Raw genomic sequence first — 19,207 nt, forward strand, 5'->3', positions numbered from 1 at the left:
ACTCACATGGGAGCAGGCGCCGTGGCAGTGTGGGTGTCGTCCACGCCCCCTGATGGCCTGGCTGCTTTCTCCCTGCGGGTCCTCTTCACTCTGGGGGAGACACCAGGGTCTTTGACAGGAGGTCATTCTCTGAGCTGGAGTGTGTGGCTAGGTCAGGTGCAGGGTGGAGCAGTCCAGGAACCTTCATAACAAGACTTACTAACCAAGTCCCCCTCTGCTTGAATGTGTGGAGACACAGCTGGAAACACACTGAAGCCTGGCTCAGCAGCTGGATTCTCACCACTACTGCACCCCAGCCTTCCTCCGAGAACTCCCAAGCCCTCCAGGTCCCTGTTCTGCACCTCGTGCCCACACCCTATGCAGCTCACAGGAAGTAGGTGGCACAGAGGCAGCCAGCCAGCAGCGTGGTGACAGCAGCTCCCATGACGGCCCATGAACCATGCCTGCCCTGGTCTCTGATTCCCCTGCACACGAGAGAGGCTGGGGATGAGCCCAAATCTTAACATACAGGCTGTGTCCCCTCTTCTGGAGCATGAAGACAGGGGTGCCCCTCAGTTCCCAGGCAGGCTCATCACTGAGGTCCCCCAGAGCCACAGCATGAGGGGCATCGTCTACACACACCACCTAGCCAGTCCCTATCCTCCTGGGCAGCACACCTCTTAATTTCTGAGACCAGGTCCCTCTCCACCTGGGTGTCTCTGAGGCAGATGCGCCCTGGCTGCACAGAACCTTACACCTCAGGGTCGTGTGGGTATTCCTGCAGAGACACGCAGAGAGCTGGAGGATGCTGAGAGACCCACCTCTCCTTCCTTCCTGGAAAGCATTCTGAATCTTCTCTCCTTATCCCCTCTGGCCCTGTCAGTCAGGGTCCAAGGTAGCCTTTTTGCCTCCAGAAAGGGGCACCATCAGGGAGGTTCTCAGACTTTCTGGGGAGCCTCAAACCACTCTCTTGGTTTTATCTGTCCAGTCTCCCAGGAGTCCCACACCCCTGGTCAGGGTGGTGTCTCTGGGCACCATGTGTCTGATGGGACCGAACAAAGTCCCTGTCCAGTGGGAGTGGGGACCAGATGCCATCACCAGTGGGAACAGGGCTGGGGAGTGCTGGGCTCCAGAGTCAGGCCCAGGCCAGGGCTGAGGGGTGGGCAGTCACTAAATGGGTCAAAGAAATTATTCTGAGCACTGAAAACTCTCTGTGTGATGCTATAAATGTGGACACAGCCCATCACACAAAGTCCAAACCCTCAGCACATCCAGCACCACCTAAAGTAGATGGTGGGTTGTGGGTGATGGTGCTGAGTCACTGCAGGTTCGTCAATTGTACACATGCCCCCTCAGGTGGTGGATGTGCTTGTAAGAAAGGGAGCAGCAGGTGTATGGACAATCATTCCATCTTCTGCTGAGTCTTGCTGTTGACTTGCAGCTGCTCTAAACACTGCATCTCCTGGAAAATGCTCCAAACTTGGGTGACTGGAGGAAGAACCTCCTTTAGGATGGGCAAAGAGGAGCTTGTGGGCCACCCTTGGGAGACAGTAGGAAAGGACATTGGGGAAGACGCCTGAAGGAGGTTCCTCCATCTAACCAGGTTCCGTCCCTCTGTCGGACTCTGGGAGACTTGCTCTGAGTCAGCTGGGCACAGACCCCTCTTCACTCAACATCATATGGACAGGAGGCTCCTTCCCACCTGGGCTGTCTCCCAGGCAGGCAGCGATGGCTGGGTTGTAGGGGGCACCTCGGGTAGGAGGAGAGAAGTTTCCTGTTCAATGGGTGGGAACGGATGAGACACCTGTAGGCATCACCCCATCCTCAGAAGTCACAGAAATGCAGGACACACAGGGCTGTGCCCTCTGGGTCTCCTGCTCAGCCAGGCCTCCAGGACAAAGGCACCTGCACAGCAGCCTGGCTCTCCTGCTCCCACACCCTCAGGGACCCTGCCGTTCTGAACCAGCACTCACAGGTGACATTGAGCTGGATGGTTCTCTCCACAGTCACACCCACTGAGGGAAATTGCACCTGACAGGTGAGGTTGGTCCCATGGTCCTGAGGCTGTGGGGTGAGGGTGACCATGGAGGATGGGTGGGTCCTGGGGCCCAGGGAGGTGTGAGCAGCTGACATCCAGGAGAAGGGGTGGGGCGTGCCCTGCTCACAGTCCCAGGGCACAGAGCAGGTCAGGTTCCTGGGGTGGCCAGACTCCAGGTTCCCTGGGATGAGGATGTCAGGTGTGTGGTTGAGGGCTGGTGAGGAGAATTGGGGACAGAGGATGAGGAGCAGGAGTCTCAGGTTCAAACCTGAGAGAAGCCTCAGGCCTTGGTCCAGGTCCTCCCTCTGAGCCCCAATATGCTGTCCACCCTTCCCCTCCCAGGATGGGCCCATCCCAGCCCTGCCCCGGGGCCACTGTGAACTTCCCTGTGGCCTCTCTGGGAACCTATTCCTTACCCATCACAAGCACAGTGAATTTGTTCTGTGTGAAAGAATGTTTTACAGTAGTTCCTCTCTCCACTCAAAAAAGGTACTGTCCCTCATCAGTCCTCCTGGCGTCTCTTATGTCCAGGGAGCAGTTGTGGCTTCCAGGATCCCCAAGGAGGAGGAATTGGCCCTGGCTCTCCTCCTACACTTCTCGATCTCAGTTGTTTGTTGCTTCAGGAAGGTTTTGTAATTGCTTAGCTTCTTCCCGCAACCAGTAGCCATAAGCAGGGGTAGCATTATACCAGTAGAACCATGGATACTCAAATGAGCAGGGCACAGAGACACACAGGCCCTCCTGCACTGTCACCGGCCCCTGTAGGGTCACCTTTTATCTGTCATCCTGAGCCAGGGACCCTGTGGAGAAAGCAGGGTCAGCAGCTGCCCTCACCCACCCACAGCCTTCCCCTCAGGCTCTCACCTGCCCACAGCAGGGCCAGCAGCAGCCGCAGCATCGCTGACAAGGAGAGTCTTTGGTTCCTGTGGGTGAAAAAGAATGAAGGTGGTAGGATGGGGCTGTGGGGAGACCACAGAAGCTGGGAGGAGCACCAGATCTTAGCTGTTTACAGAAGAGTAACCTCAGAGCCAACGTGGGTCCCTCTGCACACAGCAGGGGGATACCCCGCAACCCACACATGGTGGCACCCAGGAAAGAGCAGAGGGGAGCTGATCCTGAATCCTGGCCTCTTGGCAGCTCCCCTGCAGGACCAGAGCAGCAGCAGGACCTCTGAGGACAGATTCGTGAGTCTCCTAAGGGCCCCCATCAGAGGGGCTGGTCAGCCCCTGCCTGAGCAGGAGTCAGAGCCTCATCTGGAAGCATGTGCTGGTGCCCACAGGGTGTAGGACTCAAGAAGTTCCTGTGAGAGTCGGGGAGAAGGGAAGTGGGGGTCCCTGTGAGGAGAAGGCAGTGCTCGCTCGCTCACTCACTCACTCACTCACTCATTCACAAACACTCGGTGAAGAGCTAAGTGTTGATTGGCTGAAGACCAGACAAGAGGGGACCCATGGACCTGGTCCATGTGCCTGAGAAAGTCCCCACCAGAGATCTCCCTTCCTCCCAACACAGGAAGGCTGTGGTCACTGCGGATTTGACCACATTTCCTGCTCACATACTATTTTTTTTTCTAAAAATACAAGTGTAGGGTATTTTAAAAATCTAACATGCCGAGGAACTGCAAGGGTGTTTTCCAAAGCAGATGCACATTTTGCAGTAGAGAGCAAATCAGAAGAGGTCGATTTTCTTCTTATTCACTCCAATATTTTTTCCTTTCTCTTTTTTTAGTTTTTTCGATAATAGCCAACTTACAGAATCATTGTGAAACTTTCTTGTATGAATTAATTTAAATCTATCTCATATTGGTAATGTTGAACGTATTTTCATGTATTCATTGACCATTTGTATGTCTTTATAGAAATGTCTATTTAAATAATTGAGAAAATTATAAGTAGGATTCTTTCTGGAGTTATTTTGGTTGTTGTTGTATAGTGACTATTTTTCTACAATGAGGTTTATTTTTTGATTATTCCTTCATGTAAAAATCTTGGTTATTCTGGATTGAAGTCATTCATGAAGTCCATATTTGTAGATAATTTTCTCCAAATCTGTAACTTTTCCTTTAACTCTCTTAAACATGGCTTTTTAGAGCAGGAATCCCCTGTTCCCCAAGGTATGTGCCCTCACAGGGTCACACTCTACTGCATCAGGATGTGGGAGAACAAGGCAAACTAAATCTGGAGGCAGAGGGGGACAGTCATGGGGGGCAGAAGGTCACATGGGCACTGCAGAGGGGGAATATTGGCCACCCAAAGAGAGACTGGTACCTGAAAATGCTACCTGATCAGGAAAAGGGTCTTTGCAGATGGGATGGAGGTGAGGACATTGACCTGGAGAGGATCCTCCCTTGTCAGGGTTGGTCCCTGAATGTAGCCACAGTTGTCATCCTAGGGAGACGCAGCAGGTGACTTTCTGCACACAGAGCAGGATGAGGCTGTGTGGCCAGGGGACAGGCTGCAGTGACCCAGACACCAACCAAGGATGGCTGAGAGCCCCACCCCCTGGGAATCACAAAGGTGGACTCTCCCCTCGAGTCTCTGAGGACATGAGTCCCACCAACCACCGGACTTCCACACATCAGACCTCATTTTTCATCACATGGTTCAGGATATGGGACCCCTGGGTGTGATACCTAGTCTTTCTCTGTTCCAGGGATCTCAGTCCAGAACTTAGAAGGACAGAGGATATACATATTTTACTTCTTACATGAATTTCTAGCCCCCAAATGAAAGAGAATAAAACTTTTTCAAAAGTCACTGAGTGTGTGGTAATTTGTTTCAATGGCCTCAGGAAAGCAACACAGGCAGGAATTCACGGGGCACCTCTGGGAAAGGGCAGAGAAGGAACCGAGAAAAGCCCTCCTCGTCCAGACCCACTCCACTGTTCCTCTTTGCAGACAAACCTCTCAGGGGTTTTCTGGACCCTGGGTTCCCATATTGCCATGTCACCTCAATACATTCAATGAAAAGGTAAAACAATAAAGAAAAAGTAAGCATAAATACATTAAAAACTTTGGGAGGGAAACTAAATGTGAGCCTGGCGGACTTCACCAGTCACATGCTGAGCAGGCCCCTGGCCCTTCTTCAAGGCCTTGTCACCTCTAGGCCCAGGGTCCACAGGACCAGCCCGCACACTCCCCTGTCCTGGCAACAGCAGCGCCCAGAGGGTCTGGGTTCCAGACATCCTGAGGCTGAACCTGGAAATAAGGTGGAGCTGCTGGGCCTCATCCCAGTTGAGCTGAGATCATCCCTGGCCTGGATTAGCTCCTACCCCTTCCCCATCCTCTCTCACATGTCCAGAGCAGGGGCAGCCCACACACCAGTCACCAACACTCGCTTGACATCGAGACGCTCAGAAGGTGAGCTCCCCTCTGTCTGCAGCTTCCACCCAGGGCAGTGCCACACCCTCAGGGAGTAAGGATTCCTACGAGGGGGCCACGGTGAGGGCTGAGCTCAGGACAGTTAATATTGAGCCAATTAGACTGACAGCAGTGTGTGAGTCCCATAGAGTTGCTGCTGGGGAGGAGGACCTCCCACCACGCAGGACCCCGAGGGCTGTCCTCAACAGCCTCCAGAAAGAGTACCTGACATGGGTGTGGGGGGTTGTAGTCAGGGATCTCAGGGTTCTCACAGGAGGACTGGACCTGCTTGCCTGCATGATTCTACAGGCAGACAGGGAACTCAGTCAGCTCTGGATTTTGTAACCATGTACCAAGGACTGGGCATTTCAAACAACAGAAATGTATTAAGGCTGGGAAGTCCAAGTTTGTGTTCAGCAGATTTGGTTGCTGGTGTGAGCCCACCTCCTGCCTTGCTGGTGACTGACTTCTCCCTGTCCTTACGTGGCCTTTTTTTTTGCATGTGGGAAGAGGAAGGGGAGATTGCTTTCTCTTTGTTTTCTTCTAAAGCCATCAATCTTCGGGATACACCATCATGAACCACTTTAATCTCAATTATTCTGAAATAACTATCATGTCACTTCAACATATGGATTTGGGGGACCTGATTCAGTCTATGGAATTCAGGCTCCATGGGGTCCCCACCTTCCACCCATCCTTATCCTTACTGTAGGCTGTTCCATACCTGTTGTGTGCACAGTCTTTCTTCTCTTACTGCTATAGTTTCCTTCCCCCCCCCTTTGCAATAATCTCACTTCCCTTACTGCAATACTCCTTGTTTAAAAATCCTCACCTGAGGATATGTTTCTTTAGAGAGAAAAAGAGAGAGGGAGGGAGGAAGGGAGAGCCAGAGAGAGAGAGAGAGAGAGAGAGAGAGAGAGAGAGGGAGAGAGAGAGGGAGAGAGAGAGAGAGAGAGAAATGTTGATCAGTTGCCTATCATATGCATCCCAACCAGGGATTAAAACTGTAACCTAGGCATGTGCCCTGACCAGGAATTGAACTAGCAATCCTTTGGTGTAGGAAACCATGCTGCAAACAACTAAGTCACTTCCCAGGGCTTATGATAATCCTTTTGAATAAAGTCTCTCCTTATCTAGATCCAGATTTGTTTTTTATGTTACAGACTGAAGGCTGAAGGCCCGCCTCCTCTGCTCAGCTGTGGAGCCCTTGGAGAACAGACCCCAGAAAGACATCCAGGGGCTTGACCCCACCCTGCCTCCTTTACCCCAGGTTCCAGCTATCACATATGGACTGCTCCTGCCCAGACAGTGGCCAGGACCTCTCCCAGCCCCTTGCTTTGTGCCTGATACCACCACTGCCTGGGATGCTTTCCCTCCTCTCTCTGCTTGGCCAGCTCCTGCTTTCCCCTCAAGATACATCCTGAGAGAGGTTTCTCCTGAGAAGTCTTTTCTCACTTCCTTTCCACCCCTGAGGGCTAAGGCTCTGGTCCTTCGACCTGCAGGCCATGGGAACCTCATCACACTGTGTTTCAATGGTTTACATATTTCTGTGCCTTCCCCAGACCCCAAACCATGGACTTGAGCTCTCCTGAGGCAGGAACTGTATCTTCCTCTTACTGTTTCTGGTGTACAATGGACATGCAGTAAGAGAACAAAGAAATGGGGAGAAATGTAGGGATTTCTCAGTGTTTCCCTCATGAATATGATGCAAAGGAGCTGAAATGCACTTTTGTGTTAAAGCAAGCCAGGGGTGAATCTTTCTCTGGTGAACTTGAAAAGAAGAACTGGAGAAAGTTTGTCAATCTGCCATAGTGACTCTGAAGGCAGAGGCTGGAGACTCTCAGCCCATGGTTCTTTCTCATCATGGGTGTTACCACCCACAGACATTGGGAAATGTCTGGAGATACTGTGGTTGTCAAAATAGGGCAGGGGAAGCTCCTGGCATCATGAGGGTAGAGACCAGGGATGCTGCTTAACATCCTACAATGCACAGGACAGCCCACCCTTAAGCATCCAAAACCCCCACTCAGCTACAAATACCCCAATATCAATAGCACTGAGGTTGGTAAACCATGGCCCTAATTCAACCTGTGGGGAAGAGCAGAGGTGGAGGGGTGGAAAGGCAGAGAGCACAGCTTGTGTTAGGAGGTGGTATTTGAGCCATTCTCACAGGATAAGCATAGGCTGCAATGATGGAGAAGGTGGACACTATGACAGGGAGGTGGAACCAGGTGAATTCAGTGTGCGGAGGCCAGAAGGAGCAGGAGGTGTTCAGGTGGTGTCAGGGGTGTGACGGAGGTGTGTGTGGGTTGGTGGCTGAGAGAGTGTCATGATGATGGTGAGGCTGTGAATCTTCATGAACACCTCCTTACAGAGTTGATACCTTGAAAGTGGCAGGTGGATAAGGATGTCTAGCCGGGGGAGGAGCAGAGCTGGTGCTTTGTGTTAGAAAGTTTCCTGTTTTGCTGGATTTTTGTTTTGGTGTGGCTGGCATGGATCAAACTACTTGAAGGAGTCATCCGGAGGGCAGGAAACAGAGAGCCTTAGCAAGCACATCCTCCTGCCTGCGGCTCAGCCAGGTGGGGCAGACAGACATCTTCCTCAGGATGGACAAAGCCTGAGAGTGAACAGGAGAGCGGGGAGATGGAGTAGAGAGAGGAGCCCAGCTGGATGACTCCTGATTGTTGGCTCCCCTACAGATCCATCCACCTCCACACCTTTCTCCTCCTGGCCCCAAACTGGGACATAAGTCTCTGGAGTCAGGCCCTTCTGCAGAGTTGGTAGGCTGGTATGTCAGGTCGCCTAGGGTCCCGGTTTCAGCATCACTGACAGTGGCAGCTGCCCCGAGTCTCCTGGAGTTCAGTGTCTCCTGGTGGATGGATCGCCCCCTGGAGGCCAGACTCTCTCAGGCCCAGAGCAGAGTAGGAGAGGCTGGGTGAGTGTCTGATGAACTCCTAGGTCAGTGATGCTGGTCCCCGGCATTGGGACCTCCGGAGTGCCGCCTTTCTCAGATTTGGGCTCTTCTCCCATGAAGAAGTCAACTATGTTCTGGATGCTGTGCTAACTCTTTAGACGGGAATAATGAAGCCAGACTCAGAGCATGATGGGAGGAGAGCATTCACCACTCAAAGTGGGGACTTTATCACACTTTACAGCTACTATATGCCCTTAGGAGAAATCAGGTTTCATTTAGCTTTTTATCTGTCTTTTTAGAGGGGAGGGGAGGAGACAGATTCCCTGGGATGCTGGAGCAGAGATGCTGAAGGACTGACTGAAGCAAGTAGGATACAGTGGGACCCCCTCTCTGCCCCACCAGCATCTCTGGCTCTGGTCCTGCTCTGTGAAATGAGGTGACTGGCCTCCCATACAACCCTGCTCCCCTTCCACCTCCAGCTCACCTCTCCCATCCCCCACACCACCCTCCCTACTTCCTCAGGTTTTCCCAGGCCACCCTCTCCTTGGGTCAGCCCTGACTAGTGTGAAAGTGACTCTGGCTTTACCCTGCACTTCATGTCAGCAGGGTCTGCCTCACCTCAACCCAGCCCCTCAAGAACAGCCTGTTCCACGAAGGGAAGCAGGTACCCAGGGTGCAGGTGCAGTGACAGGCTTCTACAGCAGAGGGAGACGCCTAAGCAAGGCCCAGGGGAGCTGGTCCTGCCCTTGGGAGAGGAGGAGCAGGGTGGCTGGGCTGAAGCTGCAGCCCTGCAGAGTGCAGAGCAGGTGGAGGAGAAACAGAGGGGTTTCCTTGCCAGGTTTCCTCCCCTTACTAAGTCCTTCCATTCCCTTTCCTCCTCCCTCCCACAGGGTGGCCCTGTCCTACAGACCCGCCCATTTGGACTGTGTCCACTGTGGGCCAGGCCAGGCTGCTCCCTACACTTTTCTTGTAGGAACACCTCCATCTTCTTGGCAACTCCCTGTGTTACCTGGCTCAGGCTGTCATAACACAGTGCTGCCACTAGGGGCATAAAGCACACAACTCATATTCTCACAGTTTTGGAGACAGGAAGTTCAACATCAAGGTGTTGGTAGGACTGGTCCCCTCTGTGACCTGTCTGCTTGGCTTGCACAAAGTTTTTCCCCTGTGGTCTCTCCTTTGTGCGTGTCTGTGCCCTAAACTCTCCTTACAAGGACACGAGTCCTATTGGATGAGGGTCTACTCTAATGACCTCATTCTATCTTAATCCCCATAAAAGACTCATCTCCAAAACAACTCACATTCAACAGTAGTAGGGGTCAGGACATGAACAGATGAAATCTGGGAGTGACACAATTCAGCCCACAGCACTTTGTGAGCCTGGGCTTCCAGCTGTGCACAGGGCAGTGAGGCCTTTCACCAGGCAGCACAGTGAACATGAGGGAGCCAGATGGAGCCTGGGGCAATCTGGCTGCAGAGCCCACATCCCTGACCCCACCCCAGAGGCCTCCACTGAGGAAGTCCAGGGCTGAGCTGGCCATGATGGGATGTCCACCAAGGGCTGAGCTCAGAGGGACCAATGAAGATTGGGGAGGACCAGCACCTACCCTTACCTATGGTTCTTCCACAGATCACAAGGGTTGAGGACTGTGATGCCTCCCTGTGACAGATGAGGAAAGTGAGGCTTGGAGCGCAGAAGAGCCAGGCCCACTTGACTCCAAAGGCACACTGTGCTGCCATCTTGCCCTGAATCAACACCAGGGATGCCTGGGCAGAGGGGCTCCAAGCAGGCCAGCAAGCTGAGGACCACCTGTGAGGTCACAGGCTGCTGACCCCCTTGGTGGCCTGGTTCTGTCCTCTGTGGCCATTCTCACCTGGGAGCTCACTGTCGACTTCCCAGAGCAACTGGTTTTCCTACACACCCTGGCCTGTGCTCCCATCAACACACCCTGGACCACTGGGAGCTGCCATGGACTTGGGCCCCGCTGCCTCCTTGGGTATTAGGGTCACTCTCAGGGACAGAGACAAAGGCTCCCACAATCTCCACTTTCACTCCACGCCCCTGCGAGAGTAGATGCTCTGGTGGGCTGTGTGTTCATTCCTTCATCCACTAACACCTGTCTCCTGGAGGACTATGTCACATTTCCTGCCTTTCCCTGCCCCTCTGAGTCTGTCCTGAGTCCTGCTCCCAGGGGACTGATCCTGTGTATTGTACAGAAACTGTATCTGCTTTCTTGTGTGGACAGTAATGCCAGAGGGATAGGCGAGGACAGGGAGTTGAGTGTAGTGGCGTGGGTCTTCCTTGGTGCATGGGGGCCTCACAGGGCGTTATCTGGAAAGTGGAAGTGCTTATTCTCCAAGGGCTGGGCCAGCTCCAGCACACTGGCTGCCCACTTCCTCCTCCCTGATCATCACTATTTTCTCTTCCCCCTGGCTTCCTGTTGGGGCTTCCTCTCAGTCCTGTGACACTGAGACCCTGACAGTTACTCCAGAAATGCTGCTGCTGCTGCGGCTGCTGCTGGCCCTGCTGTGGGCAGGTGAGTGCCCCAGGGGAGAGTGTGTTGGCTGGGGTAGAGGCTATGGCTGATTGATCTTTCCCTGCAGGGTCCCTGGCTCAGCATCAAGAATTCCAGCTGCAAGTGCAGGGGTCCGTGAGGGTGCAGGAAGGCCAGTGCATCTTCGTGCCCTGCACTGTGATCTACCCCAATAAAGGTTGGAATGAGTCTGACCCAGCTCATGGCTACTGGTTCCTGGAAGGGGCCAAGACAAACACGGATCCTCCTGTGGCCACAAACAACCCCAACTGTAAAGTGAGGAATGAGACCAGGGACCGATTCCACCTCATTGGGGACCCCCGGACCTCCAACTGCTCCCTGCACATCAGAGATGCACAGAAAAGGGACACAGGGAGATACTTCTTTAGAGTAGAGCGAGGGCCCTATGTGAAAGAGAATTACAAAAAAAACATGCTGTCTGTACATGTGACAGGTAAGAAATGGGGTCAAGGTGATGACACATGGCTGGGTCCTGAGGGCTCCTGGGCTGGGAAGGAACCTGATTCTCCTCATCCTGGGATGGACTCAGGAAGACTAGCAGGAAGTGGATCCAGGGGCAGGCCTGGCACAGAGGCAATAGTTAGGGGCACACTCATGGACCCCACCTCCAGGGCCTCAGTCTCTATTTCCCTCTTCTCCAGATCTGGTACCTGACATCCACATCCAGGGGACACTGGTGTCTGGCCACCCCAACAACATTACCTGTACAATGTCATGGGCCTGTGACAGAGAGACCCCACCCATGTTCTCCTGGATGGGGCCCAACCTCACGCCCCTGGGTCCCTGGACTCCCAACTCCTCAGTGCTCACCTTCACACCAGGGCCCCAGGACCACCGCACCAACCTCACCTGTCAGGTGTCTTTGGAGGGTGGCCAGGAAGGGCAGAGGACCATCCAGCTCAATGTGACCTGTGAGTACCTGGTCAGGACAGCAGTCCATGGGGGTGGAGGGAGTTGGGGGTTAGGGTGCTGGGCCCTGCAAACACAGGATGCAGAGGAAGGAAGGAGGACACCCAATTTCACCCCATTCCTGTGTATACTGTTTGTGGGTGGAAAGGGACATTGCCCACCTTTCTGCCATTGAAAAGGGAATAATTATGTCTGTCTGCTTGTCCAGATGTGATCCAGAACCTAACCATCATGTCCTGGCAAGAAGGCACAGGTAGGGTGCTTCTTCTCCTGTCTGGGGGTGGTGGAAGTTGGTCTCCCTGCATCCTTCAGAGCAGAGCTGGGATTTCAGAACTCAGATGGGAGACAGACTCAGGCCAGGTGAGAGGACAGAAGAGGAGAAGGCTCCCACTCACTCCTTCTCAGCTTACAAACTGGCCTTCCCCACCCTTACCCCTCACAGGATACTGCATGAGGTTCTCAGATTTACAACACTGTGGTCAGATGTTCATAGAACTTACAAAGAAATAAGTTTCGCTCCCCCTGGCACCATCCATAGTTATTAAAATATTATTCACTATATTCCCTCTACTGTACTTTACATCCCATGACTATTTTTATAATGAGTAATTTGTAATGCTATTTTTTAAATCTCCCTTAATTTCTTCCACTAGCCTCATGTAAACAGCCTGTACATGGCCACTCCATCATTCCTCAGAGGACTTCTTGCTTCTCTGGGAGCAGGTGGGGCCATGCCACACCCTGGTGGTAGTTGTGGTCTATGCCGTCCTCCCACCATGCCCTCCATGCCAGCACCATTGCCTGGCCAGCTGCCACCCTTTCTTGAGCTTTGCTTAAACTTCTCTTCCTCCAGAATGCCCTCCCTGACCTGCCAGTCTCATTCAAGTCCTCTCCTCAGGACTCCCTCAACACAGTTAACCCCCCATCATAAACTATACCTTACTGTTCTGTGAGAACCTGCTTTTGGAGCATCTTGTCCATGAGACTGTGAAGTGTGAGACATAGTTGAAATGGGCAGGTCATAGTGTACCTCTGTTGAGAGACATAAATGACAGTGTTCATCCAGAGAAATATGGGGTCTGCGTTTGCACTAGAAGCTAAAGCAGGAGGTGTGGGGACCAGGGTGGTCCAACCAAACCCTCAGCAGCCTCTTGCAGAGGCTGTAGTATCTGCCCCTAGCCCTGTTCCCTCGGGGTTGAGCCCAGATAGTAGAGTCCATGCGATTATGGAAGAGAAGAAACTGATGTACATAAAGTATGGAGGGGAGAGATAGCATGTGCACAGAGGTGAGTAGAGACAGAGACAAAGGGAAATATAGAAATGAAAAGAGAGAGAGAGAGAGACATAGATGAAGAGGAGGATTGAGAGAAAGAGCCAGGGAGGTGAAGAGAGAGGCAGAGCCACAGAGAGGCAGGGACATACAGGCAGGGAGAGAGGGAGGCAGAGGGAGACCTAACCACAGAGGGGCTGGACTTTCTCTCTGTCTTGCCAGGATATCAAGTTCTGTCCAATGGCTCATCTCTCCAAGTCCAGGAGGGCAACTACCTGTGCCTGGTGTGTAAAGCTGACAGCAACCCACCTGCTCACATGAGGTGGACCCGGGGCAGCCTGACCCTCGAGTCCATAGACCCAGGGGTCTTGAAGCTGCCCCAGGTGCAACTGGAGGACCATGGGAAATACATCTGCCAAGCTCAGCAGCATGAGTCAGCCTCTCTGGAAGCCTCTGTGACCCTCAGTGTGAAGAGTGAGTAGGGACACACCTGGGTCAGGGCCCTGGGGTCTTGGGGAGGAGAAAGGCTCCTGTGACCCCTCCCCTGTTTCTCCCAACAGTCCTCCCAGAGCTGCAGGTACCAGAGTGTTCCTGGGAGGATGAGGGTCAGCCCTTCAGTTTCTCACTAGCCAAGCTGGCCTCCTTTCTGGGCTGGAGGCTCGGGGAGGGTCTGCTAAAGGGGAACCCCAGCAACACCTCCTACATGGTCAGAGGGAAGAGCTGGACCAAGCTCTGAGGCTTCCTTAAGGGTGAGACCTGGGACTCTCATCCTGATCCCCTGTTCCCCCTTCTCACCAGCCCTCAGTCACATACCTTACATCTTCATCCCAGGGCCCCTGGAGGGGGGCTGCTCTGCAAACCTGACCTGCTCTGTGCCCTGGGCCTGTGAATGGGAAGGGGAAAGGATAGTAATACGGGAAAATGTGGAGACACCCAGCTGGTGTCTCCTGGACACCAGCTGGTATGAACAGCTGGTGTCCAGGAGAAGACTGTGCTGTTCACACCAGCCAGGGCATTTTTGCCCATTTTTCTAACCGGGTTGTTTGACTTTTGGGTTGTTGAGTTGTAAGAATGTTTTTTTGACAATAGAAACATGGGTTTATTTCTGGGCTCTCTATCCTGTCCCATTGATCTGTGTGTCTCTTCTTATGCCAGTACCACACTGTTTTGATTACTGTGGCCTTGCAGTATAATTTGATGTCAGGTATTGTGATCCCTCCTACTTATTCTTCTGTCTCAAAATTACTGCAGCTATTTGGGGTTGTTTATGGTTCCATATAAATTTTGAAATATTTCTTCTGCATCTGAGAAATGTGTCATGGGTATTTTAACAGGGATTGCATTGAATCTATACATTGCTTTGGGTAGTATGGACACTGTGATGATGTTAACTCTTCCAGTCCATGAACTCTGTATATGCTTCCATTTATCTGTGTCTCCCTTAATTTCTTTCCTCAGTGTTGTGTAGTTTTCTGAGTGGATCAAAAAATGCAAATAAACAAACACAGCCATGGTACATTTACACAATGGAATACTATGCAGCAGTAATAAAGAAGTACTACCCTTCATGACAACATGGATGGAACTGGATAGTATTATGCTAAGTGAAATAAGCCAGGTGTGAAAGACAAATACTGTATGATCTCACCTATCATTGGTACCTAATCAAGAAAACAAACAAATGAGCAAAATAGAACCAGAGACAAGGAAATAAAAAACAATCTGACATGACCAGAGGGGTGGAAGGAAGGGGATAATGGAGGAAAGAAGGGGACAGATCATCAAGGAACATGGGTAAAGGATCCATGGACAAAGTCAGGGTTGTGGGATTGAGTGTGGGAGGTGGGGGTGATGGCAGGAAAATGGAGCCAACTGTACTCTAACAACAATAATAAAAAAGAATGATTTTTTTGTTAAAGGTTTCTCTTCTTTTTTAAATTGTTCAGTTAGAATTCTCCGCATTTTCCCATATTACTATCCTTTCCCCTTCCCATCCCCCCTCTCCTACAATCCTTGCTCCCATTGTCCTTGTTCATGTGTCCTTTATACGTGTTCCTCGTCTTGACCCTTCTCCTTCTTAGTCCCAATATTCCCTTCCTCCCTCCCCTCTGGTCACTGTCAGATTGTTTTTTTTATTTTATTGTGTCTGGTTCTATTTTGCTTGCTCATTTGTTTTGTTGATTAGATTCCACTTATAGGTGGGATCATATGGTATTTGTCTTTTACCACCTGGTTTATTTCACTCAACATAATGCTCTCCAGTTCTACCCATGCTGTCCCAGAGGGTAGGAGCTCCTTCTTTCTTTCTGCTGTATATTCCATTGTGTAAACATGCTACAGTTTTTTGATCCATTCATTTACTGATGGGCATTAGGGTTGTTTCTAGCACTCGGCAATTGTCAACAATGCTGCTATGAACATTGGGGTGCATGGGCTATGTGAATTGATGTTTTCAGATTCTACAGGTGTGATCCTCGCAGTGGAATTACTGGGTGAAAGGCAGTTTCATTTTTAGTTTTGTTTTTTTTTTTGAGGAAATTCTATACTGTTTTCCACAGTGGCTGCACCAGGCTGTATTCCCACCAACAGTGCACAAGGGTTCCCTTTTCTCCACAACCTCGCCAGCACTTGTTCTTTGTCAATTTGTTTATGATGGCCAGTCTGACCATTGTGAAGTAGTACAGAATTTATTTTCTAAATTGATTTTACCGAAAGAAGATGGGAGAAAGAAAGAGAGAGTGGAACACTAATTTATTGTTATAATTATCTACAGATTCATTGGTTGCTTCTTGTATGTGTCCTGACCAGGGATCCAACTCACAATCTTGGCACATCAGGATGATGCTTTGACCCACTGAGCTGCTATCCAGGACTGTAGAGTTCTTTATACGTGCTGGATAATAAGCCTTATTGGATCTAAGAATAGCAAATATTTCTCCCATTAAATAGGTTGGCTTTTCACTTTGTCCATACTATTAATTTATTAACAGAATGTATTATTTTGATAAATTTCATGTGAGGCCCCATTTTATTTTCAAGTACAGGGGGTCAGGGCAGGTTCAATGGTAAAGGCACAGATAGTCCTGCGTATATGGATGCAGAAAAGCCTGGAGGATGACCTCCAGGTTTGTAGTGGGAGACAAAGGACACAGGATTGCCATTGAGCAGATGACCCCCTCCTTGTCCCTCTTTCCTGCAGGGAAATCAGGGCCCAGGGCAGTGGTGGTGCTGGTGGCCATTGTGGAAGCAGCTGCTAAGACCCTACTCCTGCTGCTCTGCCTCATCATCCTCATGTGAGCTCTGCCCCAGGGACAAGGGAAGGAAGGGGAGGGTAGGAGACATGTGGTTGAGTCCAAAACCAGGGCCAGGAATTCCAGCAAATCAGGGGTAGTGCTGGAAGGTGGTGAAGGGGTGGTGGGTGAGGACCCCACATGAGCAGCCATTGTGAGTGTCTAGGCTAGGAGGAACCTTCAGTGCTCAAGGTAATCTTTGGGGCCAGATCTATGATCCCCAAACTTACTCTCTCGCCTATCTTGAGAAAGAAACAGGGGGGTAGATCTGCTGCCCACTGCACCCTGATCCGACCAGACTGAAAAACCCTGGTCTCTTCTCTCAGAGTCAGGTACCACAGAAGGATGGTGACAAGGCCCACAAGAGGCATGAGAGATGCAAACACAGCATCCAGTTAATGCCTCAGGCGAGTGACCCAGGATTCTCACTACCCAACATCTCACTGACACCACCTCCAGGATGGTCCCTGGGATTGCTCTGCTGAGCATGGTTACAGCTGAGCTGCCATCTTCCTCCCCAAACCCACTTCTTTGCAGGGTCGTAGTCACACAGATGACACAGTGCCCTCCCTTCCTTCGTGATTCAGTACGTCACTAAGTCTTGTCCACCTTTTCTTCTTATCACAGCTCAGCTCAATGCCCGTCTCCTTCCCATCTTATCCCTAATCATTCCTGTAGCCTCATCTTTTCCTGGGTGTCTGAACTCAGCAATGTCCTTCCTCCACCTCTGTCTTCAACTGAGGCTAACAGACTGTGTTTTCAGACCCCTATCCTCCAGGTACTTCACAGTATGAACAGCAATGTTTCCTCTCTGTGGCTGGGATGAAGGCAAAGTCCACAGGCTGGATTTAGGACTGGCGCTGGCTATACCCTGCTGGACTCTCCACTGGATTCCACCCTCTTTTGCAATCTCACTCCATCTCTGCTCCCATCTGAGCCAGGGTCTTTGTGACTCTGAGACTTTACATGTACAGTTCCTCCTGCTGAAACGGCCTTCCCTTCAGATTCCTACATCTCCAAGTGCTGATCATTCTTTGGTCTCAGTTAAAAGTCACCTCATTTTGTATGTGTGTCTCTGTGTGTGTGTGTAATTCCTGTATATTGTGAACAATGAAATATGTAGGTTGTCATTTATTTATATCTTCTTTAGCAAGTACAACTGAATTCCTACAGTGTGCCAGAATTTTTGTAGACACTGGGGGTGTGCCTGTGGACCCAGCATCAAAATCTCTGTCATCCAGAAGCTGCCTTTCTGGACACAAGAGGATAGAATTTTAATCAGTGAAGACCCTAGAGCACTGAGCCACAGAAGGGATGGCCTGTGCTTCAGGGAACAGAGAACGGTTTTGAGGGTGATGTTCTATCTGAGAAGCCACCTCATGACCACCAGGGGACATCAGTAAGAACCCAGGCATGAACTATGGAGATGAGGAAGTGCTTAACTGGAGTTGGGGGTACATGTGTCAGTGTAACAGGGTGACAGCGATGAGTTACCACAGGGTCTGGTGATCTACAGAGAAGAGAAGACACAAGAAACTGCAAGTCACTGGGTCTCAGTGGTTGGTAGGAAAGGTATGAAGATGTGACTGGAGCAGAATCAGTAGGGAATTGGAGGAGGGATATGGGATGCCAGGGTCCAGAAAACCCCTGAGAAGTTTGTCTGCAAAGAGGAACAGAGGGGTGGATCAGGAGGAAGAGGACTTTTCTCTATTCATTCTCTACTTTTCCCCAGAGGTGCCTCATGAATTCTCCCCTGTGTTGCTGTCCTGAAGCCATCAAAACAAATTACCACATACTCCTTGCCTTTTTTGGTAAAGTTTTATTCTCTCGGTCCTTGAGGCCAGAAGCTCATGCAGGAAGTAAAATATCTTCTCATTTTGCCCTTCTAAATTCTTGGCTGAGGGCCCTAAAACAGAGAAAGACTAGTTGCCACATCTTGGGATCCCATGTCCTGAACCCCATGATAAGAAATGAGTTCTGATGTGTGGAAATCCAGTGGTCAGTGGGACTGATGCCCTCACAGGCTCCAGGGGAGAGTCCAACTTCGTGATTTCCAGGGACTGTGGATCTCAGCCACCCTACGTTGGTGTCCAGGTCACTGCAGCCTGTCCCCTGGACACACTGCCTCATCCTGCTCTGTGTGCAGAAAGTCACCTGCTGTGTCTCCCTTGGAGGACACGTGTGACTACATTCAGGGACCAACCCTGAGAAGGGAGGATTCTCTCCAGGTCAATATCCTCACCTCCGTTCCATCTGCAAAGACCCTTTTCCTCATCAGGTAGTGTTTGCAAGTACCACCCTGACTTTTGGTGGCCTATATTCACCCTCTGCACTGCCCAAGTAACCTGCTTCCCCTTATCAATGTCCCCTTACACCCTCCACACTTAGTTTGCCCTGTTCTTCCACATCCTGATGCAGTAGAGGGTTACCTCATGAGGAGCACATGTCTGGGGGAAGAGGAGCTTGCTGTTCTACAAAAGCCACTCTTAAGAAAGTTAAAGGAAAAGTTACAGACTTGGAGAAAAATATCTACAATATAGACTTCATGAACGACTTGCATTCAGAATATATCCAAGATATTCATGTGAAGCAATAATCAAAAAATAAACCCCACTGTAGGAAAATAGTCATTAACAATAACCACAAAAAAAAAAAAACAGAAAGAACCTTACTTACAATTTGCCCAGTTGAGTAGACATTCCTATAAAGACATACAAGTGGTCAATAAATGCATGAAAATATGTTCAATATTACCAGTATGAGATAAAAATAAATTAAATGACATAAGAAAGTTTCCACATGATTGTGTAAGTTGACTGTTACAAAAAAACCCTAAAAAACAAAAGAAGAACTTTGGGAAGGAAACGGATCTTTTTTACTTTGCTCTCTACTGCAAA

General features: G+C 50.7%; 1 protein-coding gene and 1 pseudogene across 1 annotated transcript in view; one reads left to right on the plus strand and one right to left on the minus strand.

The window, feature by feature from the left end:
- Window positions 1–1,542: 1,542 nt before the first annotated feature.
- Window positions 1,543–2,915, minus strand: LOC114510598 (annotated as a pseudogene).
- Window positions 2,916–10,049: 7,134 nt separating this feature from the next.
- LOC114510599 (sialic acid-binding Ig-like lectin 13) overlaps window positions 10,050–19,207 on the plus strand; it is a 42,885-nt gene continuing 33,727 nt past the window's right edge. Inside the window, exons 1-7 of the mRNA XM_036012865.1 lie at window positions 10,050–10,098; window positions 10,891–11,274; window positions 11,483–11,752; window positions 11,959–12,003; window positions 13,243–13,494; window positions 16,220–16,313; window positions 16,637–16,717. Coding sequence (XP_035868758.1) covers window positions 10,050–10,098; window positions 10,891–11,274; window positions 11,483–11,752; window positions 11,959–12,003; window positions 13,243–13,494; window positions 16,220–16,313; window positions 16,637–16,709 — 1,167 coding nt within the window. The 3' untranslated portion in view covers window positions 16,710–16,717. The remainder of the gene's footprint in view (window positions 10,099–10,890; window positions 11,275–11,482; window positions 11,753–11,958; window positions 12,004–13,242; window positions 13,495–16,219; window positions 16,314–16,636; window positions 16,718–19,207) is intronic.

Source organism: Phyllostomus discolor, chromosome 12 (genome assembly GCF_004126475.2).
Source record: "Phyllostomus discolor isolate MPI-MPIP mPhyDis1 chromosome 12, mPhyDis1.pri.v3, whole genome shotgun sequence".
Classification (NCBI taxonomy): domain Eukaryota; kingdom Metazoa; phylum Chordata; class Mammalia; order Chiroptera; family Phyllostomidae; genus Phyllostomus; species Phyllostomus discolor.